Below are 19,572 nucleotides of genomic sequence, written 5' to 3'. Positions count from 1 at the left end.
ATGGATGCGAATCGGTTTGGCGGTTTAAAATTTTATAAATTTTCAACATAATTCAACTTGTGCACTTCCTTAAAAAAAAAAGAAAAAAAAAAGTATTACAGTCAATGACTTAAAAAAGTATTACAATCACTGTATGCCTTATCCAAAGAAAGAAAGTTTGAAATTTTAGAATATCACGATCACTGTATGCTTCATCCACATATCACAATTACAGCATGATTCATCCCTATAAAGTATTACAATCTGTGATTCTTAAAATATAATAACAATTCAAACCACCAAAACCATAAACAGAGCAGTAGTAGAGATTGAATGTCTCTATATTGTTACATCTACATATGTTTTTGAAAACAAAAATCAACCAGTATATATCATATTTTTTATTTATTATTTTTAGAGTTAGATTTAAAAACTAAAAAATATAGATGAATAATATGTTTATTTTTTTCAATTCAAAAATATATTCAAGTTGAAAACTTTTTTTCAACAAAATATTTAAACTCTTTTTCAATTGAAAACACAAACATAATATTTAAACAAATTGAAAATACAAAGTCTTATAAATTACTACAGGTGCTCGCGATTTGGCGGTTTGGCGGTTCGGTTGCGGCCAAAAAATCTCAAATCCGCCATCCGTCCGCCAAATTGGCGGATTGGAGAAAATCAATCCGCAACCGTCCGCTCATCATCACGCATCCGTCCAAAATGTGGCGGATCGGTTCGGTTCGGTCGGTTTTGGCGGATCGGTATATCCGCTGCTCACCCCTAATATAGATGTAGAATCACACCGAGGAAAATTAGGGATTAAGTTATTATTTTCCCAACTGTGTAGCTTAGTGTGTATTCAATCTGTAAACTGTGTAGGGTTGGCGACTGGGGACGCGCTCTAGCCTAACTGTAGCCCAGAACTCTGTGAGTAACAACTGTGTAAAGATATGTTCAAAATGATTATCTTCTGAACAATTGAACTGTATTACTTTTTGAACTGATACTGTTAATTGAATGAATGTATGTCCTATATTCTGAACTGTATTGTGGCATCCTTAGCAGCTACTGTTTACTGTTACTGTTACAGAGATCTCTGTCGGTTCCCTTGTTAGAACCACTACTGTTTATTGATTGATGGCCATCATTTACTGTTCGGTCTTTTAAGACCTACTGCTTATTGTACTATTATGCTAATGGATGTACCATATATGACTGAATGACTGATGTATTGAATTAACGAACTGTTTTCATTACTGTAAGGACATTCATTCTTAACCTCTTTACGCATTACGTTATTCACTGGGCTTTAGCTCACTGCTTATATATATATGTAGGTGTACAGGCACCAGACTGCAGCTAGAAGCGTCGGGGTAAACTCTAGTTTTGTCAAACCAACCTATGTGCTTCACTGTGAGGTTCCGAGCCTGTCAAGCTAAGGCTATGGGGTGTTTTAGTTTTCCCCCTTCTGCTCTGTTTTGTAAATTGTAGACTGTTACTGTACTGTTTAACAGGGATTAGGTCCCTGAACTGAATGATTATATATATGTACATACTGTTTTGTCACTGACTGCATATATGTATGAAAAAAATCTTTTGCATACAGACTGTTACAGCTCATTGGACATTGTTTATTTACTGTTTTGGCTTCCGCCATGCCCTTGTACTCTGTTTTACTGTATTACTGTTAAGCAGGCCTTCGGTAATCTCGGATTACTGGCCGGTTACGGTGCTAAACCCATAGGGGCGGGTTTGGGTCGTGACACTTGGAAAATAATTGACCAGAATTTACGAGATTTTTTAGTCGAAAGAGGTCTTGTGAGAAGAATTGTGAGTTCAACTTCCCTAAGGATGATTCTTCTAGGCATAGGCATTTCTCGCCTGTTCATTACATTCGGCATTTACCAAATGGAGAAAAATTTGATAGGACATGGCTGAAATAATCGGAACTTTTGGATATAGTATTTTGCTTTTGTTGTAAGTTGTTTAAACAAGAGAGAAATAAGACTCAGTTGGCGAGAGACTTAAAGGCCATGAAAGTGGTAACGAGCACATTACTTGCATGAGCAAATGGATTGAGTTGGAGGAAAGATTGGGAAAGCATCAAACAATAGATAAAAGTATACAAGAACAAGTTAACAAAGAAAGAGAGCACTTGAGACGGGTTTTATTGATGATAATTGCAGTGTGAAAACACTTGCTAAGAATAATTTGTCTTTTCGTGGAAGCCATGAGAAGATTTATGAAGAAAGCAATGGACTTTTTTTAAGCATAATTGAAATGATAAACTTCGAGAAGCATTAGTTAACCTTCAACTTGATATTGGTGACTTAAGAGGGCAATGATATGACAATGGCTCTAACATAAAAGGCAAAAACAAAGGTGTTCAAACAAGAGTACTTCAAGCAAATCCTAGAGCATTTTATACACCGTGTGGTTGTCATGGTCTTAGCCTTGTGCTTTGTGATATGGCCAACTCTTGCTCTAAAGCAAAACTTTTTTTGGTGTGGTACAACACATATATGTATTGTTTTCATCTTCTGTTCAACGTTGGGCAATTTTAAAAGATAATCTAAAGGAAGGCCTCATGGTTAAGTTGTTGTCGCAAACGCATTGGGAAAGTCGCATTGAAAGTGTTAAACCACTAAGATACCATGCTTCAAAAATAAGAGATGCTTTAGTTGACTTGTACAATAATCCTACCACAGATTCGATTACAAAAAGTGAAGCTAAATCTCTGGTAACTCATGAACTTGAGACTTTTGAGTTCTTGTTTAGCATTGTAATTTGGTACAATTTGTTATTTCATGTGAACTCTGCTAGCAAGCTTCTTTAAAGTGAAGATATGGATATAGCAGTTGCTGTAAAGTAGCTAGATTGACTTGTTAAGTATGTTGCAATGTATAGAGAAGTTGGTTTCATGGAGGCTATGGTTGAAGCTAAAGAAATGGCAACTAAATTGGGAATTGAACCTACATTTGTTGAAAAACGCATCATTTCTAGAAAGAAACAATTTGATGAGAATATTAGCGAAGAGGTGACCCAGTCGGCTGAAGAATCACTTAGAGTTGGTTACTTCCTTTATTTTTTTTGATCAAGCCCTTTGTTCACTCAAAAATAGGTTCGAACAATTCAAAGTATATGAGGCAAACTTTGACTTTTTGTTTGACTTGAAAAAGTGCAGCGATGAATCGTTGAAGGCGGGATGTGTGAACTTTGAAGAATTTTTAAAACATGGTGAGATTTCCGATATTGATGGAGCTAAAAGTTTTGAAAGAGAGATTGCCAAAACAAGTCAATAAACCAATTGAAGTGCTCAATCATCTGCAGTTGATGACAAATTGTTTCCCAAATTCATGGGTTGCTTATAGGATACTTTTGACTATTCCGGTTACAGTTGCATTGGGAAAAAGAAGATTTTCAAAGTTCAAAATCATCAAAAATTACCTTCGATCAACCATGTCACAAGAAAGATTGAATGGATTAGCATTGTTATTCACTGAAAATGATTTTGCAAAAAAATTAGATTATGCAAGTATGATTGATTTATTTGCTTCTAAAAATGCAAAAAGACCGAGGATCGAGTGATACTTATTAGTTGTTATAATGTAATGTTAAGTATTTTTTGTGATTTTAATACAATTTTTTGTCATTTACCTTAATTTTTTTTTTCATTCAATAAAAAAAAAATGTAAAGGGCCCTAGAAATTTAGTAGTTGATTATTGGCTTTGGGCCTAGAAAATCTCAGGACTGAGACTCCCATGACTTAAACCAATAACTCTTTATTTGGAATATCACAAAAACTTACTCTAAGAATATTGAATAATTTTTTGGTATGGTACACCATTTTTTGGGTGTGTATAATAAAATTTATAAAAGCATATGTAATATCAAGCAAAATGTGTTGTAAAAGAAATCAAAAAAAGAAAATGGGTCATCGCAGCTGTAGAATGAGATAAGAGTTCATACTTCACCTCAGTTGGTGACTGCCAATAATGGTATATGCGCGGTATATGCCAAACCTTTGGGTGATCCTTGCTCCTTTCTCCACGTATGCATTCCATGAGCTCATTTGTAACAAACGTCAAATGCAATTCTTGGAGATCTTCAAGATACTCGATGCCATGAGGTAGTATCTTCAACTGCATGCATGTCCGAATATGAAAGTCTTGGAGACCTGTCATCACCCCCCCTCTCTATAATAATCTCATTTAACTGAGGGAAATTCCATAACCTCAATATTCTAAGTTTATGGAACCCTTCACTAAAGCGTAATTGTCCTCCTCCTTCATATGCATTACAAAGGTGCAACCGTCCCAAATTTGGAAGTGCTTGAATGTACGGAATAGGGTCTTCTGTTAGTCTGGACCATTGCATTAACAAAGTGGAAAGGTTTTGAAGTGAGTGAAACCAACAAGGCACTTTCTCCAATTTTCCAACTAAAATGAGCACCTTTAGGTAACGAGGAGGAGTTGAGGAGAGTGCATCCATTCGTAGGTATTCATCCTCATCAATCATCATCACAGACAAGTAATAAAGGAGACTCATATTTTGGATTGCAGTACACAAGTCCTCCTCGTCTACTTCTCTCACCTTTGGGATTCCAATCCTTTTAAGTTGTGTCATGTTCCTGATCCGCTTCATCGAGTCTTCTTTTGCTTCTACACGTGCCAAAACTTGGTTCATTGTCACATCATTACATATGGGGACCTACACAACATTATGTGGACCAAACCTGCCAACATTGTTGACAATTGTTTATATATCACTTAGTTTTATATTATCATATCACATTATATAGTAAGATATTATTTACTTTTTTAATTACTTTATAATTATTTTAAAACAAGAAAATCAATTATAAATAGTTACATAGAAAAAGATAAAACGGTAATAATAATAATAATAATATTAAAAACTGAAATACACGATTTTCCACATTGTTTTGGTGTCACATATGCATATATATATATATATATATATATATATATGGAGAAATCATAATTATCTCTTTTATTCTTTTCTTTTATAAAACAGTAATAATAATAAGTGGGGAAGGAGTAACAGTAGACAACCAACGAATAATAACGGCGGGATGACAATGGATTGGGAAAAGAAGGGATGGTGATGCATGACGGTAAGGTCGGAGGTAGTTGTCAACAATAATGAAAGAGAAAAAATAATTAAATTATCTAAATTGTCTCTTTTTTTTGTTAGTCATAACTAAGGTATATAAATGGATGGTAAGAACTGGTAACATTTTAAAAATTCTTAGTTTGAATTGAAATAATTAAATAATTAAAATTTAATTTATTATTGAGGTGAAACATTGAATTTTTATTTATAATTACCCCCCAAATTATAAATTTACTTTGTTTTTTTTTTTCTTAATTTTAATTATTTATTTTATAAATAAAAGGATAAATTGTGGTGGAACCTTGAATTTTTTTACTATTACATCCCTAACCGTATGGTTTTGGAAATGACATGGAACTCCCTAATGTTTTGCTTTTTTATTACAAATTGTCCGTTCTTGGTACTTGACCATTGAGGTTAATTTAGCCTTGTTCTATTTATTACATGGATAAATTTTAATTTCATTTGGTTGGTGCTATGTTCAAACCAACAAAAGCGAAGGTGACATGTGGTGAATAAGGGCAACTATGAACTAACTATTCAGAAGCAGAAATGTGAATGACCATCCAAGGTTAAGACTACAACTTTCGAAGCAAGTCACATGCGCAACTCATGATCGACAAAGATCATGGAAGTAGCGGTTACAACCAGTTATTTGAAAGACAAGTGAGAGCTTCAGGAGGAGTTCAAAGATGGAGAAAATAAGGGAAAACTCCTAAAGAATAGCTGCAAGGAAGGATATTATAGGTGCGAAGCCTGGTAACTGTAAGTGTATCATAGTGGTTTTTTTTTTTTTTTTTGGTTGCAAATTCGGGTCCAATATGTGAGCTCATCACTGATTAATTTGCCCGAACAACTTAAGAGTTAGAGGTGTACTCCTTCTAGGTCTCAGGTTTAACTCTCATTAAGAGCAATTTGCTCTTTGAGACTATACCCGCTGGCTCTGTTTGAGATTTGTCCAATTCACGTGAAGGGAATGCTTTGCGTTTCGGGATTAGTGGAAATATACGTAAACTGGTTCGGATATCCGGTCATAAAAATAATAATAATAATAAATGACTTACTGTATGGCCAATGTGTCCACACCATCAAATCAATAATCAAATATGTATGGCACGGAAAGGGAAATGCTACCACCATCTAAAATAAAAGACTTAGCATGCTTATATCAATTTATTTTTTAATACAATGTGCGTGTGTAACGGAAAAATTATTATTTGTATCTAAAAAAATACATATAATTTTATTATAAATAGTATCAATTTATTATAAAAAAGTATTAATTTTTTTTCATCACAAAAAGTATAAATTTTAGGAGACTTATGTGTAGGTCTTAATAGGTGAACTTAATTATTGTCCAATAGGTTCTATGATAATTGATGGTGTTTTTCATCATATATTATTAAAAAACTTCACTAATTGTTAATTTTCAAAGACAGTTTAAAAATTGTCATAAAAAATGTCACTAATTATAAGTTTTAGCGACAGTTTAAAAAAATTATCACAAAAAAATCACTAATTTTTAACTTTTAGTGATAGTTTGAAAAATTCATCACAAAAAGTTATTAATTGTAAGTTTTAGCGACAATTTATAAAAACTGTGACAAAAAAAGTCACTGATTGTCAATTTTTAGCAACATATGCAAAAAATCATAACAAAAAATTATTTTTAGTGATGAAGTACTTATTTTCAATAGGATTTGATGGGAATTAAGTTCTACTATTAAGACCTCTTGGTAGTTTACCCTAAATTTTTATCATAAAAAAATAAGATTTGGCTTCTCTCAAGTTGGCCATCTGAAATTTAAAGAGCGTTTCGGTTTGTAGGTACATTTTTGGACTGATTTCAGTAATTCAAACCATTCATTTTTTAGGACTCGTTGAGTAGAATATTAATGTAAAAACTAAGATGATTGAACATTGATTGTTATATATTTGAATCAAATTTCTATTATAAAGAATGAATCATTTTTTAAATTATAATTGTCGTCCATTTTTTAAAAACATATATGATTCAAATATGTCCAATCACCTTGATTTTTTACATGAGTATTTTTCCCAACGAGTCTAAAAAATGAACGATTTAGATCACTAAAATCAATCCCAAAATATGCCTACCAAGTTCAAATGTTCTCTCAAGCTAAGATGACAACTTGAAAGAAGCCAAACTCAAAAAGATAACCACTCTGTTTGGTTTCCATTTCCAGAATTCACTTTTCAAAAAATTCTATTTTTTCGTTTTTCATATTTTTTTGTTTTCACTAAATTTTTTTAGTATTTTAAATATATATATATATATATATATATATATATATATATATATATATATATATATATTAATTTTTAGGCATACCAAACATAAATACACTTAAAAATTATAATATTTGTGAAAAAATCTTTTAAAAATTCACTAAATATCAAAATACAAAAAAAAATTTAAAAATTCAATACATTTTTCATATTTTTGTGTTTTTATTATTTTTTAAAAATATTTTTTCACAAATATTTTACTAGTTAGATACATCTAAGTAATGTGCATGTTAAAAAAGTAAAAAATTACTTAAAATTTTAAAAATATTTACTAAAAACAAAAAAAAAACACGAAAAACAAAAAACTCAATTTTCAAAAAATTAAATTCAAAAAATTAAAACAAAACACATTGAATTTTATTCATAATTTTGTCACTATATAAATGATAATTTTATCACAAAATTTGTAACTTTCATTACAAAAATCGTAACTTTTTTTTTTTGTTGTTGTTGATGTGCAAGTGCACATTGTAGCATCTTCCTTTACGTAGGACTGCAAACGAGTATAGTCGAGTCGAACATTTGAGTGTACAGCTTGTTTATTAAGAATTAGTTGAGAGCTCAATCTCAAGTTGAGCTCAAGTCAACCTAAAATAATTGAGTTCGAGTTCGGCTTGAGCCAACTCGATTACATAATGAGCTTAGTTTGAGTTTCAAGTTCAAGCTCGTGTTTGAAAAAAAATTAAAAAAAAAATACTCAAATTAATTTATTTATTAAGATAAAAAATAAAAATTTGTGAGCAAAATATACGAGAATGTTTATGTTAATAATAAATTTAAACAAACACCAAACACAAATAAAAAAATAAAATAAATTAATGAAAATTTATTTAATATATTATTAAAAATATATATATATATATATATTTTCATAAACTTTATCGAGCCGAGCTTAAAACTACTCAAACTTAGCTCAATTAATAAACAAACCTAAAAATCAAGTTGGAGCTCGTTTGTTTAGTAAGCCGAGCTCAAGCAAACAGATAGATTTATTTGCACCTCTACTTTTATGTATAGATTCCACTACTTATTTATATAAGGTAAACTTCCGATTAGTTCTAATAGCTAATTCTCATTGAGTCTATTAAAAATAAGTCCTAATAAAATTATTGTTAAAAATAATTTTTTGCGACGATTTTTTACACACGTCACTAAAAATTGACAATTAGTGACTTTTTTTTGTCACAGTTTTTATAAATTGTCGCTAAAACTTATAATTAGTGACACTTTTTCTGTGATGAATTTTTTAACCTATTGAGGAAAGTTAAAAATTAGTAACTTTTTTTGGTAACGATTTTATTAAACTGTCGTAAAAACTTATGATTAGTGACATTTTTGTGACAATTTTTAAACTGTCACTGAAAATTAATAATTAGTGACATTTCTTAATAGTGTTTGATAAATAATATAATTAATTATCATAGGACCTATTTGACAATAAGTTCACTTATTAGGACTTGCACGTAAGTCTACCTTATTTATGTTTAAGATAATACTAACAATACATATTAAATAATAAGACATGATAATTGTATATTATTACTTATTAGAACATAAATCATAAAATAGTGCGTATTCAAAACAAAGACCGATCTCCTAATAAGTCTTTTGTTATTATTTTACAAATCGAAGGCACAAACAAAGTTTCTATATAAAATAATGATGAAGACTTATTATTTTTGTACCCCTAATTTCTAAATTAGCGACTTATTTGGAGGTCTATCTTTGTAATTATTTACGACCACTCCATATATTTAATAATTTTATTAAATTAAAAATATTGGCCCACTGACTCATAACATAAATCTTACATTATTGATGTTGTGGACCCATTGATTGACATAGTAAATATTTCAATATTGTTTTCCCCTTTGTTCGGTTTTGATACTTATTGAGGAGAAAAAAGAAAACAGAAGGAAAGACAAAATGAAGTGAGTCAAGTTAAAATTTTCTTTATTTTATTTGATTGGACTAGCAAAATAATAACAAAATGAATATCCATTTTTCTAAAATTATAGTTTTGAAAATTATATGTCATTTTTTAAAATTTTGAATCGCATAACAAATGAATTCTTTTATTAATAACTCATATTAAGTCAATTAACAGTTTTTAATAATATTATAAGAATATTTTAATTATTAATTTTATTATTATATAGGAGAGGGACTATATTTGTAATTTATCTAAAATAAATACACATACAAGTGAAGGGAACGATTTCAAGGGCAAAAAGGCAATGGAAAGTTCAGAAAGCCCAGCAGACAGGACTAAATCAATTGATCGATCTCTTTTGTTTGGGCTGGCAGCTAAAAGCCTCTTAAACAGGGGAACATCAACATACCATTAGCTTCAAACGTTTATGATAAAAAAATAAAAAGATATTAAGCTTTTGTTTGGCATGTTGGGTTGGAAGGATTTTTTAGTTAAAATAGTCACAAAAATACAAAATAGGTTAAAAAGTCAGTAAAATAAAATGTCTCATCCAAACCACCATCATTTCACTTTTTCTTGCATAAAAGTCAAAAAGTCTTACCCAAATGAGGTTTTTAGCCCCAGATTAAAATAGTTAAAAAGTCAACCCACTTTCCAAATGAAAACTAAATTGTATAGGTAGTTAACCGGTAGTACCCAACCAATAATATTCTAGAAGAAAATAAACTAAAGATAAAAAACTTTGGCCTTTCGTGAAAAATTCAGATTTTCTTTTTGATGGTACTACTGTTATGGTTTTTAATAGTATGGTATTACAAGAATGAGTTCTCTCCAATTATTTTTTTTTATTCATCCAGCGATAAAAAATAATTATACTTTTTATTTTATTGCAACCAAATATCACCATTTCTATCCAATCATGATCAAACATTAATTTTTAAATTTTTGTAAAAAAATCTAAAATAAATTTTTGAAAACTAAACCAAACCTGACTTGCCAAATTCGGGTCTACTATGAACTCACCACAGATTGATTTGCAATAAAACAATAATAAATGACTTTGTATGGCCAATGTGTTCACACCATCAAATCAATAATGAAAGACTTATGTATGGTATGGAAAGAGAAAAAAAAATTAGGTAAATTATCAATATATAGATCTTATTTTTTAGACTTATTATTTATTAAGTCCTATTAATAAATTTATCAACCCCTCTTGTTTTTATGAATTGATAAATTTATCAATCCATCTTGTTTTTATGAATTAATTTATAGTGATAAATTTATCAGTTAAGACTGGTAAATAAATAAGTCTAATTAATAGGATTGATTGATAAAATAAAAGGCTTAGCACACTAATCTCATTTCATTGTTTAATACAATATTTGTGTGTAAAGGAAAAGTTATTTTGTGTAACTAAAAGGAATGTATATGATATGTATGAATAAAGTACATTTTTTAGGACGCTCAGCTAAAAAGTCCAATTTTGAACTTTTTCAGTTTAACAATCCACGCGCTAAATTACTTTGTCCATAGGGACATGTTTCTACCAAAAGACCAAACTATCCATTCTTCATTAATACACATGCCTCCAAATCTCTCTCTATATATTCAACATACTATCTGTTCTCCAATAATACACGTGCCTCCAAATCTCTCTCTACATATTCAACATATTATCTCTCAACAATCTAACTATAAATTAGTATTTATGTTTATAAAATTTGTCATTTATCATTTAAATTCTTCAGTTGAGCATGCATTCATTTCTTACTTAGTCGTATTTTAGATACAGATCAATTTACTCATACAAGCGTCCATATTTTATATAGATATCACATATCAATTTAAGACACATGTATAATTACAATACTAACAATTGATAAAAAAATCACGTGCAACAATTGATAAAAAAATCACGTGCCCAACCACTAGTTAAATTAAAAGCAAGAAGAACTTGTTATGTTTTTTTACTTTTTTTAAATCTCAATTTTATCCTATCAAATCTACTGTGTTTTAAAAGCCATGAAGTGTCTTATATAAACCAACTATCACTTTATTTTTGGAGTTGAACACTCAAAAATGATGTATCTACTTTCAAGAGTTTTATATAAATATAAACAAACCGTGTCCCTATTTTTTACGTTGATGATGATTGAAGAACAAAAAATAATTACTCTTTCTTATTTCATGTGTCTGCTTCTATACTGATATACATGATATTTACAATTGTCCATCATGGATCAAATCGCTGCAAATAATTTTGGTTGAATCTTAAAGTTGTATGCATATGTTCAAATCTAAATAAAGAAAAACACATACGTTTTTAAAATAGAGATTTGTGGTACATCTCAAAAATTCGTAAGTTGTCTTCACACACTTTGTTTTTGTTTAGATTAGATTTTCTGAACTGTAATTTTTACATGGTCTTTAATAACCAATGGGTGATATCAAAATTTTAAATAAGAACCATTTCGTTGGTTTCATTTTTTAAATCTGTTTTTTAGTTTTTAATTTTTCATATTTTTATTGTTCATTTTTTAATATTTTTATCAATTTGGTGATTAAGGATACTAGAATTTTTTCATATTTATATTTAAATTATACTTTTAGATGAATATTTAATATCTAATAATCTAAATAGAATTAAAAAATAAATTATTGGTAAAAATATTTATAAATTCAAACATATATTGGTTTTTTATTATTGTTATATTATTATTATTATTTGATATTATTATTTTTTTTCAGAAAGAATACATAACAAATTATTTTTTAAGTGTATTTAGATTAAGCGAATCTAAATTTAAAAGTAAAATTGAAAAATAAAAAAGTATTAATAAATTAAATGAATCTAAAAAAAATAAAAGGGTTATTAAAAAACAAAACAATGTCAAAAAAAAAAATGAAATCAAAAAATTCAAAACAAAAGTTTGAAAAAACAAACCAAACCAAACACTGTAAACTTTTTTTTTTTTTTTAATTTTAAATCTTTCTTCACTAATATCTAATTTTACACAAATTATTCACAAATTCCTTTTAATTTTTATGTGAATTTAATAATTTAATTAAAAAATAGTGCATACACAAAAAAAAAAAAAAAATTAATACTAAATATCTACATTATGACTAACTATTTAATTATGAATAATTATTTTTTCATTGTTACCTATATTATATTGTTGCAAAATGTTTCACATATTATTTTTGTGATCTCTTATATATGTCAGTGTCTATATATATAAATATATATATAAAAAAAACATATAAATATAGATTTATATATATTACGGTATTCATACATTGCCAATCCATAATGCTATATTACCATCAGTTACTTTAATTTTCTTACATGTATCGCTTTAGTAACATAATTATATTTGCTAGGAAAAATCTGCGAAATTGTGTATTGTTCTCCTATCAACTGATGTTCAATACATATATACATACATGTAATACAAACAAGTATCCGCAACGAATACTTTCAATAACAAATCGCGACTTTACAAAACACCTCCATCACGAAAATAATTGTACTTTTTTTTCCCCTTCACACAAAATTACATTATTGAGGGTAAATGGATTTTAAAATTCATAACAATATGATATCGTCTTAAACTCTTATTCATCCAAACATTTTTATGACAATGAGTTATAATGGTGAGCAAGAAGAAAAATAAGATGATGGTGAAATAAAAATTGCAGAAGATCTATTGCAACATGCTCTTGAAGCAAAGTTAGATGAGCTGAAGCTTAAATTGTCCTATCTGTTTTGAAGTTCAAGAAAACAATGTACCTCATGCACACATTTTAGTCAAATTACAAGGAAAAAATTAAATGATATGTCCAAACATTATCGTAGCAACTCAATGATGCAGAAAATAAATACATCAAATAAAAAGTTTCGATCAATTTTTGTCATATATTAACCGATGACATAATAAAGTATGTAACTTGACAGTTTCATGAAAGTGACCTTGCAAACACTTATAATTATGGATATATAAACATCGTGAAAACAATTATGAAATTCCTATATCGATCGAACATTAATGTATAATATCATTCTATTTTCTAAAAAAACTATTCCACATTTTCTACATAAATGAAAATATACTAATGGCTAATATTGTGCCTGTTTGGTGCAGCTTAAAAGCTGCTTATTTCAGCTTTTAGCTTAATTTAAGCTATTTTGATGTGTTTGGTTTAGCTTAACAATCCAGCTTATAGCTTTTTGTAAGTCAGAAATCAGCTTATTCTTTGAGTGTGGCAGAAGATGCTTAATTTATAAGTCAGAAATCAGCTTATGTTCATAGTTATAAGCTATAAGCTGTTAAGGCATAAGCTATAAGCACTTTCCCACAGCTCTACCAAACAGGGCCATTATATTTTTCATCATACAAGATATTCGTGGCATAGGAAGCGAGATTCAACAACTCTTGATATATAAAAATATATTACATATTGATATTAATTCATTCTTATACCAATAACATGCAATAGTGGGTTCAATGAATTTTATTATGAGATTAAATATTAAACAAAATTGTGTAATTGTGCAATTAATTTTATACCTTCAATTGCATTACAGATACAGATTATGGAAAATTGAAGTGGGAAGTTGATAGTTGTGTAACACTATATATTTAAAGGACTTGTTTATTGTTTATTATTTAAGATAAGATTGTGATCTCAACAATTTAGATATAAATTAATGTTTATGTTTATAAAATTTCTCATTTATCATAAAAATTCTTCAACTGAGTATGTATTCATTTCTTACTTAGTTGTATTTTTAGTACAGATCAATTTACACATACAAGTCTCTATACTTTGTATACATATCACATACCAATATAAGAAACACATATAATTATAGTACCAACGATTGATGAAAAACCATTTGCCATGTGCAACGCATGTGCCCAACCACTAATTTATGAAAATATATAATTAAATTATACACCCACAATAAAATAAAATATAAAAATCTACTCCCACAATAAAATAAAATATAAAAGTCTGCTTTGAGATTGTTATTGAAAGTACTTTGTATATATGTGCTTGAACATAATTGTATGACCAAGATAATAACTAGAAATACAAAATTAAGCTTCACAGAATTTTGTATGGAAAAAAAAAAAAAAAGAGTAAATAAACAGCTATAGCTCAATGGCAAGTAATTTAGAAACAAAGTTTGATAGTCGAGACTTGTGTTGGAAACAATTTTCTTAAAGTAGATTTCAGTCTCACTTGTGTGCTACGAATTTGACCACCGTTTGCTTCCCATGATGCAACGACTTACACTTGTAGTGCAGCACTACACCTCCAAGTCTAGCAAACCAAACTAATGTTGAAACTCTCTCTCTCAGAAATCCTAAGCACTAACTCTATGCAGAATATGCAGAAGCAGAAAGCAAAAGGAAGAGAAGAAATGAATGAATGAATTGAATAAATATGCTAGAATGGATGGGCTACTTACAACCTTTCTTGTGACTATTTGGAACTGGTTGAAAAGACCTGACCAAAAAACTAACCGGTCAGAATAGAGGCGATAGGAAGAAGAGATGCTTTTTTCGAATGTTGTTTTCGTGCAAAACAAATGAAAAAATTAAAATGAATTTTGTCCAAAAAATATAGGTATGGATCCAACCCACAATCTCGCACATGCACCTGAGCTTGGTGTAGGCCGGTGGTAATTTAGGTCTAAGCTCACACTGTCCATAACTCCTCTTCTTACAAAATTTGGGTGTCTTAAGGGCCCAAGCCAAAATGCCACAACCTTGATCTTATATACACATATGAGTTGCTCTTTCTTTCTTATGTGGAACAAGCTCAATACACTGTTGTGTAGGAAACCCAACAAATATCATTTTCATGAAATTTATTGTAGCATCGATTTTTCATTCACGTGTAAATGGTTTTGTCTAACCAATGGCATAAAACACGACACCACTTGGACCCAGCTCAAATAGAAAATGAGTCCACCTTAAATTTAGCTCCAAGTTGGTTAAAACTATGGTTTTCGTGAAAGTCTTGTCTTCGAATATTAGAGGTTGGGGAAGGGAATTGAAGAGAAGAAGAATCAAAAAATTAATCAAGGAGGAAAAAGCTGATGTTGTATTTTTTCAAGAATCAAAAAAATCATCTTTGGACAAAAGACTTGTTCAATCACTATGGCCCAATGATAATTTCCAATTTATGGAAGTAGATGCAATTGGTATTGCAGGGGGATTAGTTTGTATATGGAACCCTGATGTTTTTCAACGTAAGAGTGCTGTTGTAGCAGAAACTTCATTCTTCAGTGGGTTAGTCATTCCAGATTTTGAGTGTGTATTGGTTAATGTGTATGCTCCCAATGAGGACCATTTATGTAGACTTCTTTGGGAGAGACTATTTAACCTCAAACAACAATTCTATAAGCCTTGGTGTATGGTTGGTGACTTTAATGATATCAGAGTTATTGGGGAAAGAAAAGGCTACACCAGAAGATCTGCAGGTATGCAAGCTTTCAGTGCTTTCATTGACCAAATTGAAGGGGTAGAGTTGCCACTGATGGGTAGAAAATATACCTGGAATGACTCCAGAGAGGAGGGGAGATGGAGCCGCATCGACAGGTTTATACTGAATGCATAATGGTTGGAAAAATTCAATTTCATATGCTGGGGCTTGCCTATACTAGTGTCAGACCATTGCCCCATCATCATTAAGGAGAATGACAGGGATTGGGGTCCAAAGCCTTTCAAGTTTCTTAACTGTTGGCTGCTGCATTATGGATTTCTCCCTTTTGCTGAAAAGTCATGGTTGGGTGTTCAGATTGAGGGCTAGGCTGATTATAAACTATTCAACAAGCTCTGCCATCTGAAAAAATCCTTGAAGATCTGGAATGTGGAGGTGTTTGGCAACCTTGCACGCAAATTGAAAGAAGCTGAAGAGGAGTTGCATAATTTGGATGTTGGAAAATGCTGGAAGATCAGAACTTAAAAGGGGAAATTTGGGAATGATTATGGCTTAAAAAATCTAGACAGAAACACTAGGTAGCGTTTGGTTGTCTTTTCAAATCATGATTTGGATTAAAAATTTTCAAATTTTTTTTTTTAAAATTTATAACCCAACAAAGTTTTCAAAGTTCAATTTAAAAATTCTTTTTAAAATTTTGTTTTTAAAAAAAAAAATCAAAACAAATATTTTTTATTTTGTTCTTTAAAATTATTTTATTATTTACAAAAAATATTTTTTTCAAAATATTTTTTTTATTTTTAATTTGAAGAAAAATATTTTTTATTTTTTTATTTTTCCAAAAAAATATTTTGTTATTTTTCCAAGTATTGGCCAAATAATTTGTTATGATTTACATATATATAGGCGATCCAAAAAAATTTAAAATTAAAAAAAAATTAAATATTTAAAATAAAAATAAAAAAATATTTTGAAATTTCTTGAAAAAATATTTTGAATTTTTTTTAAAAATATTTAAAATAAATAAATAAATATTTAAAATAAAATAAATAATTTTTTTAGATTTTTAAATATTTAAAAAAAAATTAAAAAATACAATGCACAAATGTAGTAAATACAACGCACATTGAAAAAAATATTTACAATAAAAAATATTTACCCTAAAAAAATAAAAATAAGAAATTTTTTAATTATTTTAAAAAAATAAACCCAAAACAATTTCAGAATACAATTGAAAACTCAAATTTTTTTTCAAAACTCATATCCAAATAAGTTTTCTCTTTTTAAATCTCATTTCAAAACTAATCTTTCAAAACACAACTCAAAACTAAAACCTCATTTCAATAACTAAACCAAATGTTTTTCCACCTAATAGCAAAGTGTAGACAGAAATAAATTTACTCCATTCTATTTCAATTGGGAATGTTACACATTTGGATCCAGCCACCATTAGGCTTGAGGTTTGGAGCCATTTCAAGAAAACTTTTTCAGAAGAGGGAAATTCAGACCAAAACTATCAGGGGAATTCCCATCAATTTCATCCTCTCAATTTGCATCTGATTTGGAAAAGGAGTTTTCTGAAGCTGAAATCTGGCGAGTTGTTAAGGAATGTGATGGAAACAATGCTCCAGGCCCTGATTGGTTCAATATGATGGCCATAAAGAAGTGTTGGAAGTTCATGAAGGTAGAGATATTCTTGACTTCTTTCAAGATTTTTTCACACATGGGAAGATGGTAAGATGGTAAGAGCACTCAACTCATCATTTATTGCCAAAGAAGTGTTGATTCCAAAAGTAGATGATCCTTGTAATCTATCTGACTATAGGCCTATAAGTCTGATTGCATCCATTTACAAAATCCCTGCCAAAGTGCTATCCTCTAGACTGAAAAAGGTGATGCCCTCAATCATCTATATTTCACAATCTGCTTTCATTGGGGGCAGAAACATACTAGATGGTATCCTTGTAGAACGAAGTCTTGGATTGGTGGAAAAAAAGGAAAAGGAGTGGGGTTATCATAAAGCTTTATTTTGATTAGGCTTTTGACAGTGTAACTTGGGGATTTCTGTTCAGCATGTTGGAGAACTTTGGCTTTGGTCAAAAATGGTTAAGCTGGATCAAATGCTGTGTCTCAATAGCTAGGATATCAGTTTTTGTCGATGGCAATCCTACCTCAGAATTTCCAGCTGAAAAGGGCCTAAGGCAGGGTAACCCACTCTCTCCATTCTTGTTTAATATGGTGGTGGAAGGTCTTCACATCCTCATCTCAAGGGCTAAAGACTTGGGCTTTCTAAAGGAGCAGTCATTGGCAAAGATAAGGTATGTGTTTCTCACTTACAATTTGCAGATGATACAATCTTATTATGTGAAGCCAATTGGAAAGAAATATTGTGGGTTAAAAGGATCTTAAGGTGTTTTGAAGTTATTTCCGGTCTTAAGATCAATTACTCTAAAAGCATGGTAATTGAGGTGGGCATTGATGGGGAGGAGGCCAGTAACTTTGCAGATGCTCTGAACTGTACTAGTCATCAGTTTCTCTCAAATTTTTGGGCTTGCCTCTTGGATCAAGTCATAGACTCAAATCTACTTGGCAGCCAGTTGTAAGGAAATTCAAGCTAAAATTAGCTAGTTGGAAAAGGAGATCCCTTTCCTTTACAGAAAGTGTGGCAAAGGAATTCAAAAAAATCCAAGCCTCTTTCCTCTGGGGTGACACTGATCAGAAAAGGAAAATTCACATGGTTAAATGGAAATACTCTACGGAAAGATGTTCTGTGTAGTAAATATAGTTCCAGTGGCAATAAGTAGCTCCCAATGTTGACTGATAATCCCAGGGGCTCTAGACAATGGCTGGATATCCTATCAGTGGTTTCAACTGACCCAGATCTGCTGTAATTTATGTATGATAGCACAAGTATCAAATTGGTAATTGTAAAAGATGCATGTTCTGGTCTGACAAGTGGTTGGGTGAGGCTTGTATCAAAGATCTATTCCCAAGGCTATTTCAGTTGTTCATGAACAAAAATGGAACTGTGTATGACTTCTACAACAGAAGAAGTGCAGATGGAAGCTAGGATTTGGCTCTCAGAAGTAATTTGCTTTCTTGGGAACAGGAGCTCATTACAACGTTTAATCATCTACTGGATTCTGCACCATTGCTGAGGTTTGATTCAAATGATCAACTATTGTGGAAGGCTCATCATTCGGTTCCCCACCAAGGCACAATTCCTTGGTTGGTTGGCTTGGAGAGGTCGACTGAAGACATCTTCTTTTTTGCAAAGTGTTGGTGCTCTTGATGCTAATACTAGTTCTCTTTGTCTATTATGTGAGGTTCATGAAGAAACTGTTACATGTAATGCCTCATTGTCAGTTTGTGTGGAAAATTTGAGCTAATTTTCTATCATGGTGTGGAGTGCAATGGTTGTTCCAGGTTCCATTGAGGGGCTGCTGCAGTGATGGTAAGGATTGAAGTTCATAAAGGTGGAAGACAAGCTTTGGAAGGCATTGCCATGTGCCATAATGTGTTTATTGTGGAATGCAAGGAATGAATGCAAGTTCCGAGGCTCTACTGTTTCTAGAGAGAATTTGCAAGAGCTAATTAAAGGGAGGCTGGCTCTTTAGGCAAAACATAAAGTCCTGAACTTCAACTACTCCGTTAATGATTTGGTTTTCAAATTTAGGTCCATTAGGGGTGGCTAGTGCCTTGTATCTGTTTGGGCATTTATTCATTTGTACCAGCCCTGTTTTGAGTA

At 30.5% G+C, this 19,572-nt stretch overlaps 1 protein-coding gene across 1 annotated transcript; it reads right to left on the bottom strand.

The window, feature by feature from the left end:
* Positions 1–4,093: 4,093 nt before the first annotated feature.
* LOC114265676 (disease resistance protein RPM1-like) lies at positions 4,094–4,672 on the bottom strand. Its single transcript, XM_082912035.1, has one exon. The coding sequence runs from the start codon at positions 4,670–4,672 to the stop codon at positions 4,094–4,096; it is 579 nt and encodes a 192-aa protein (XP_082768161.1).
* Between the last annotated feature and the right edge of the window lie 14,900 nt (positions 4,673–19,572).

This window comes from Camellia sinensis, chromosome 2 (genome assembly GCF_055761805.1).
Source record: "Camellia sinensis isolate YWXY chromosome 2, ASM5576180v1, whole genome shotgun sequence".
Taxonomy (NCBI): Eukaryota; Viridiplantae; Streptophyta; class Magnoliopsida; order Ericales; family Theaceae; genus Camellia; species Camellia sinensis.
This window is presented reverse-complemented; position numbering and strand designations above follow the sequence as displayed.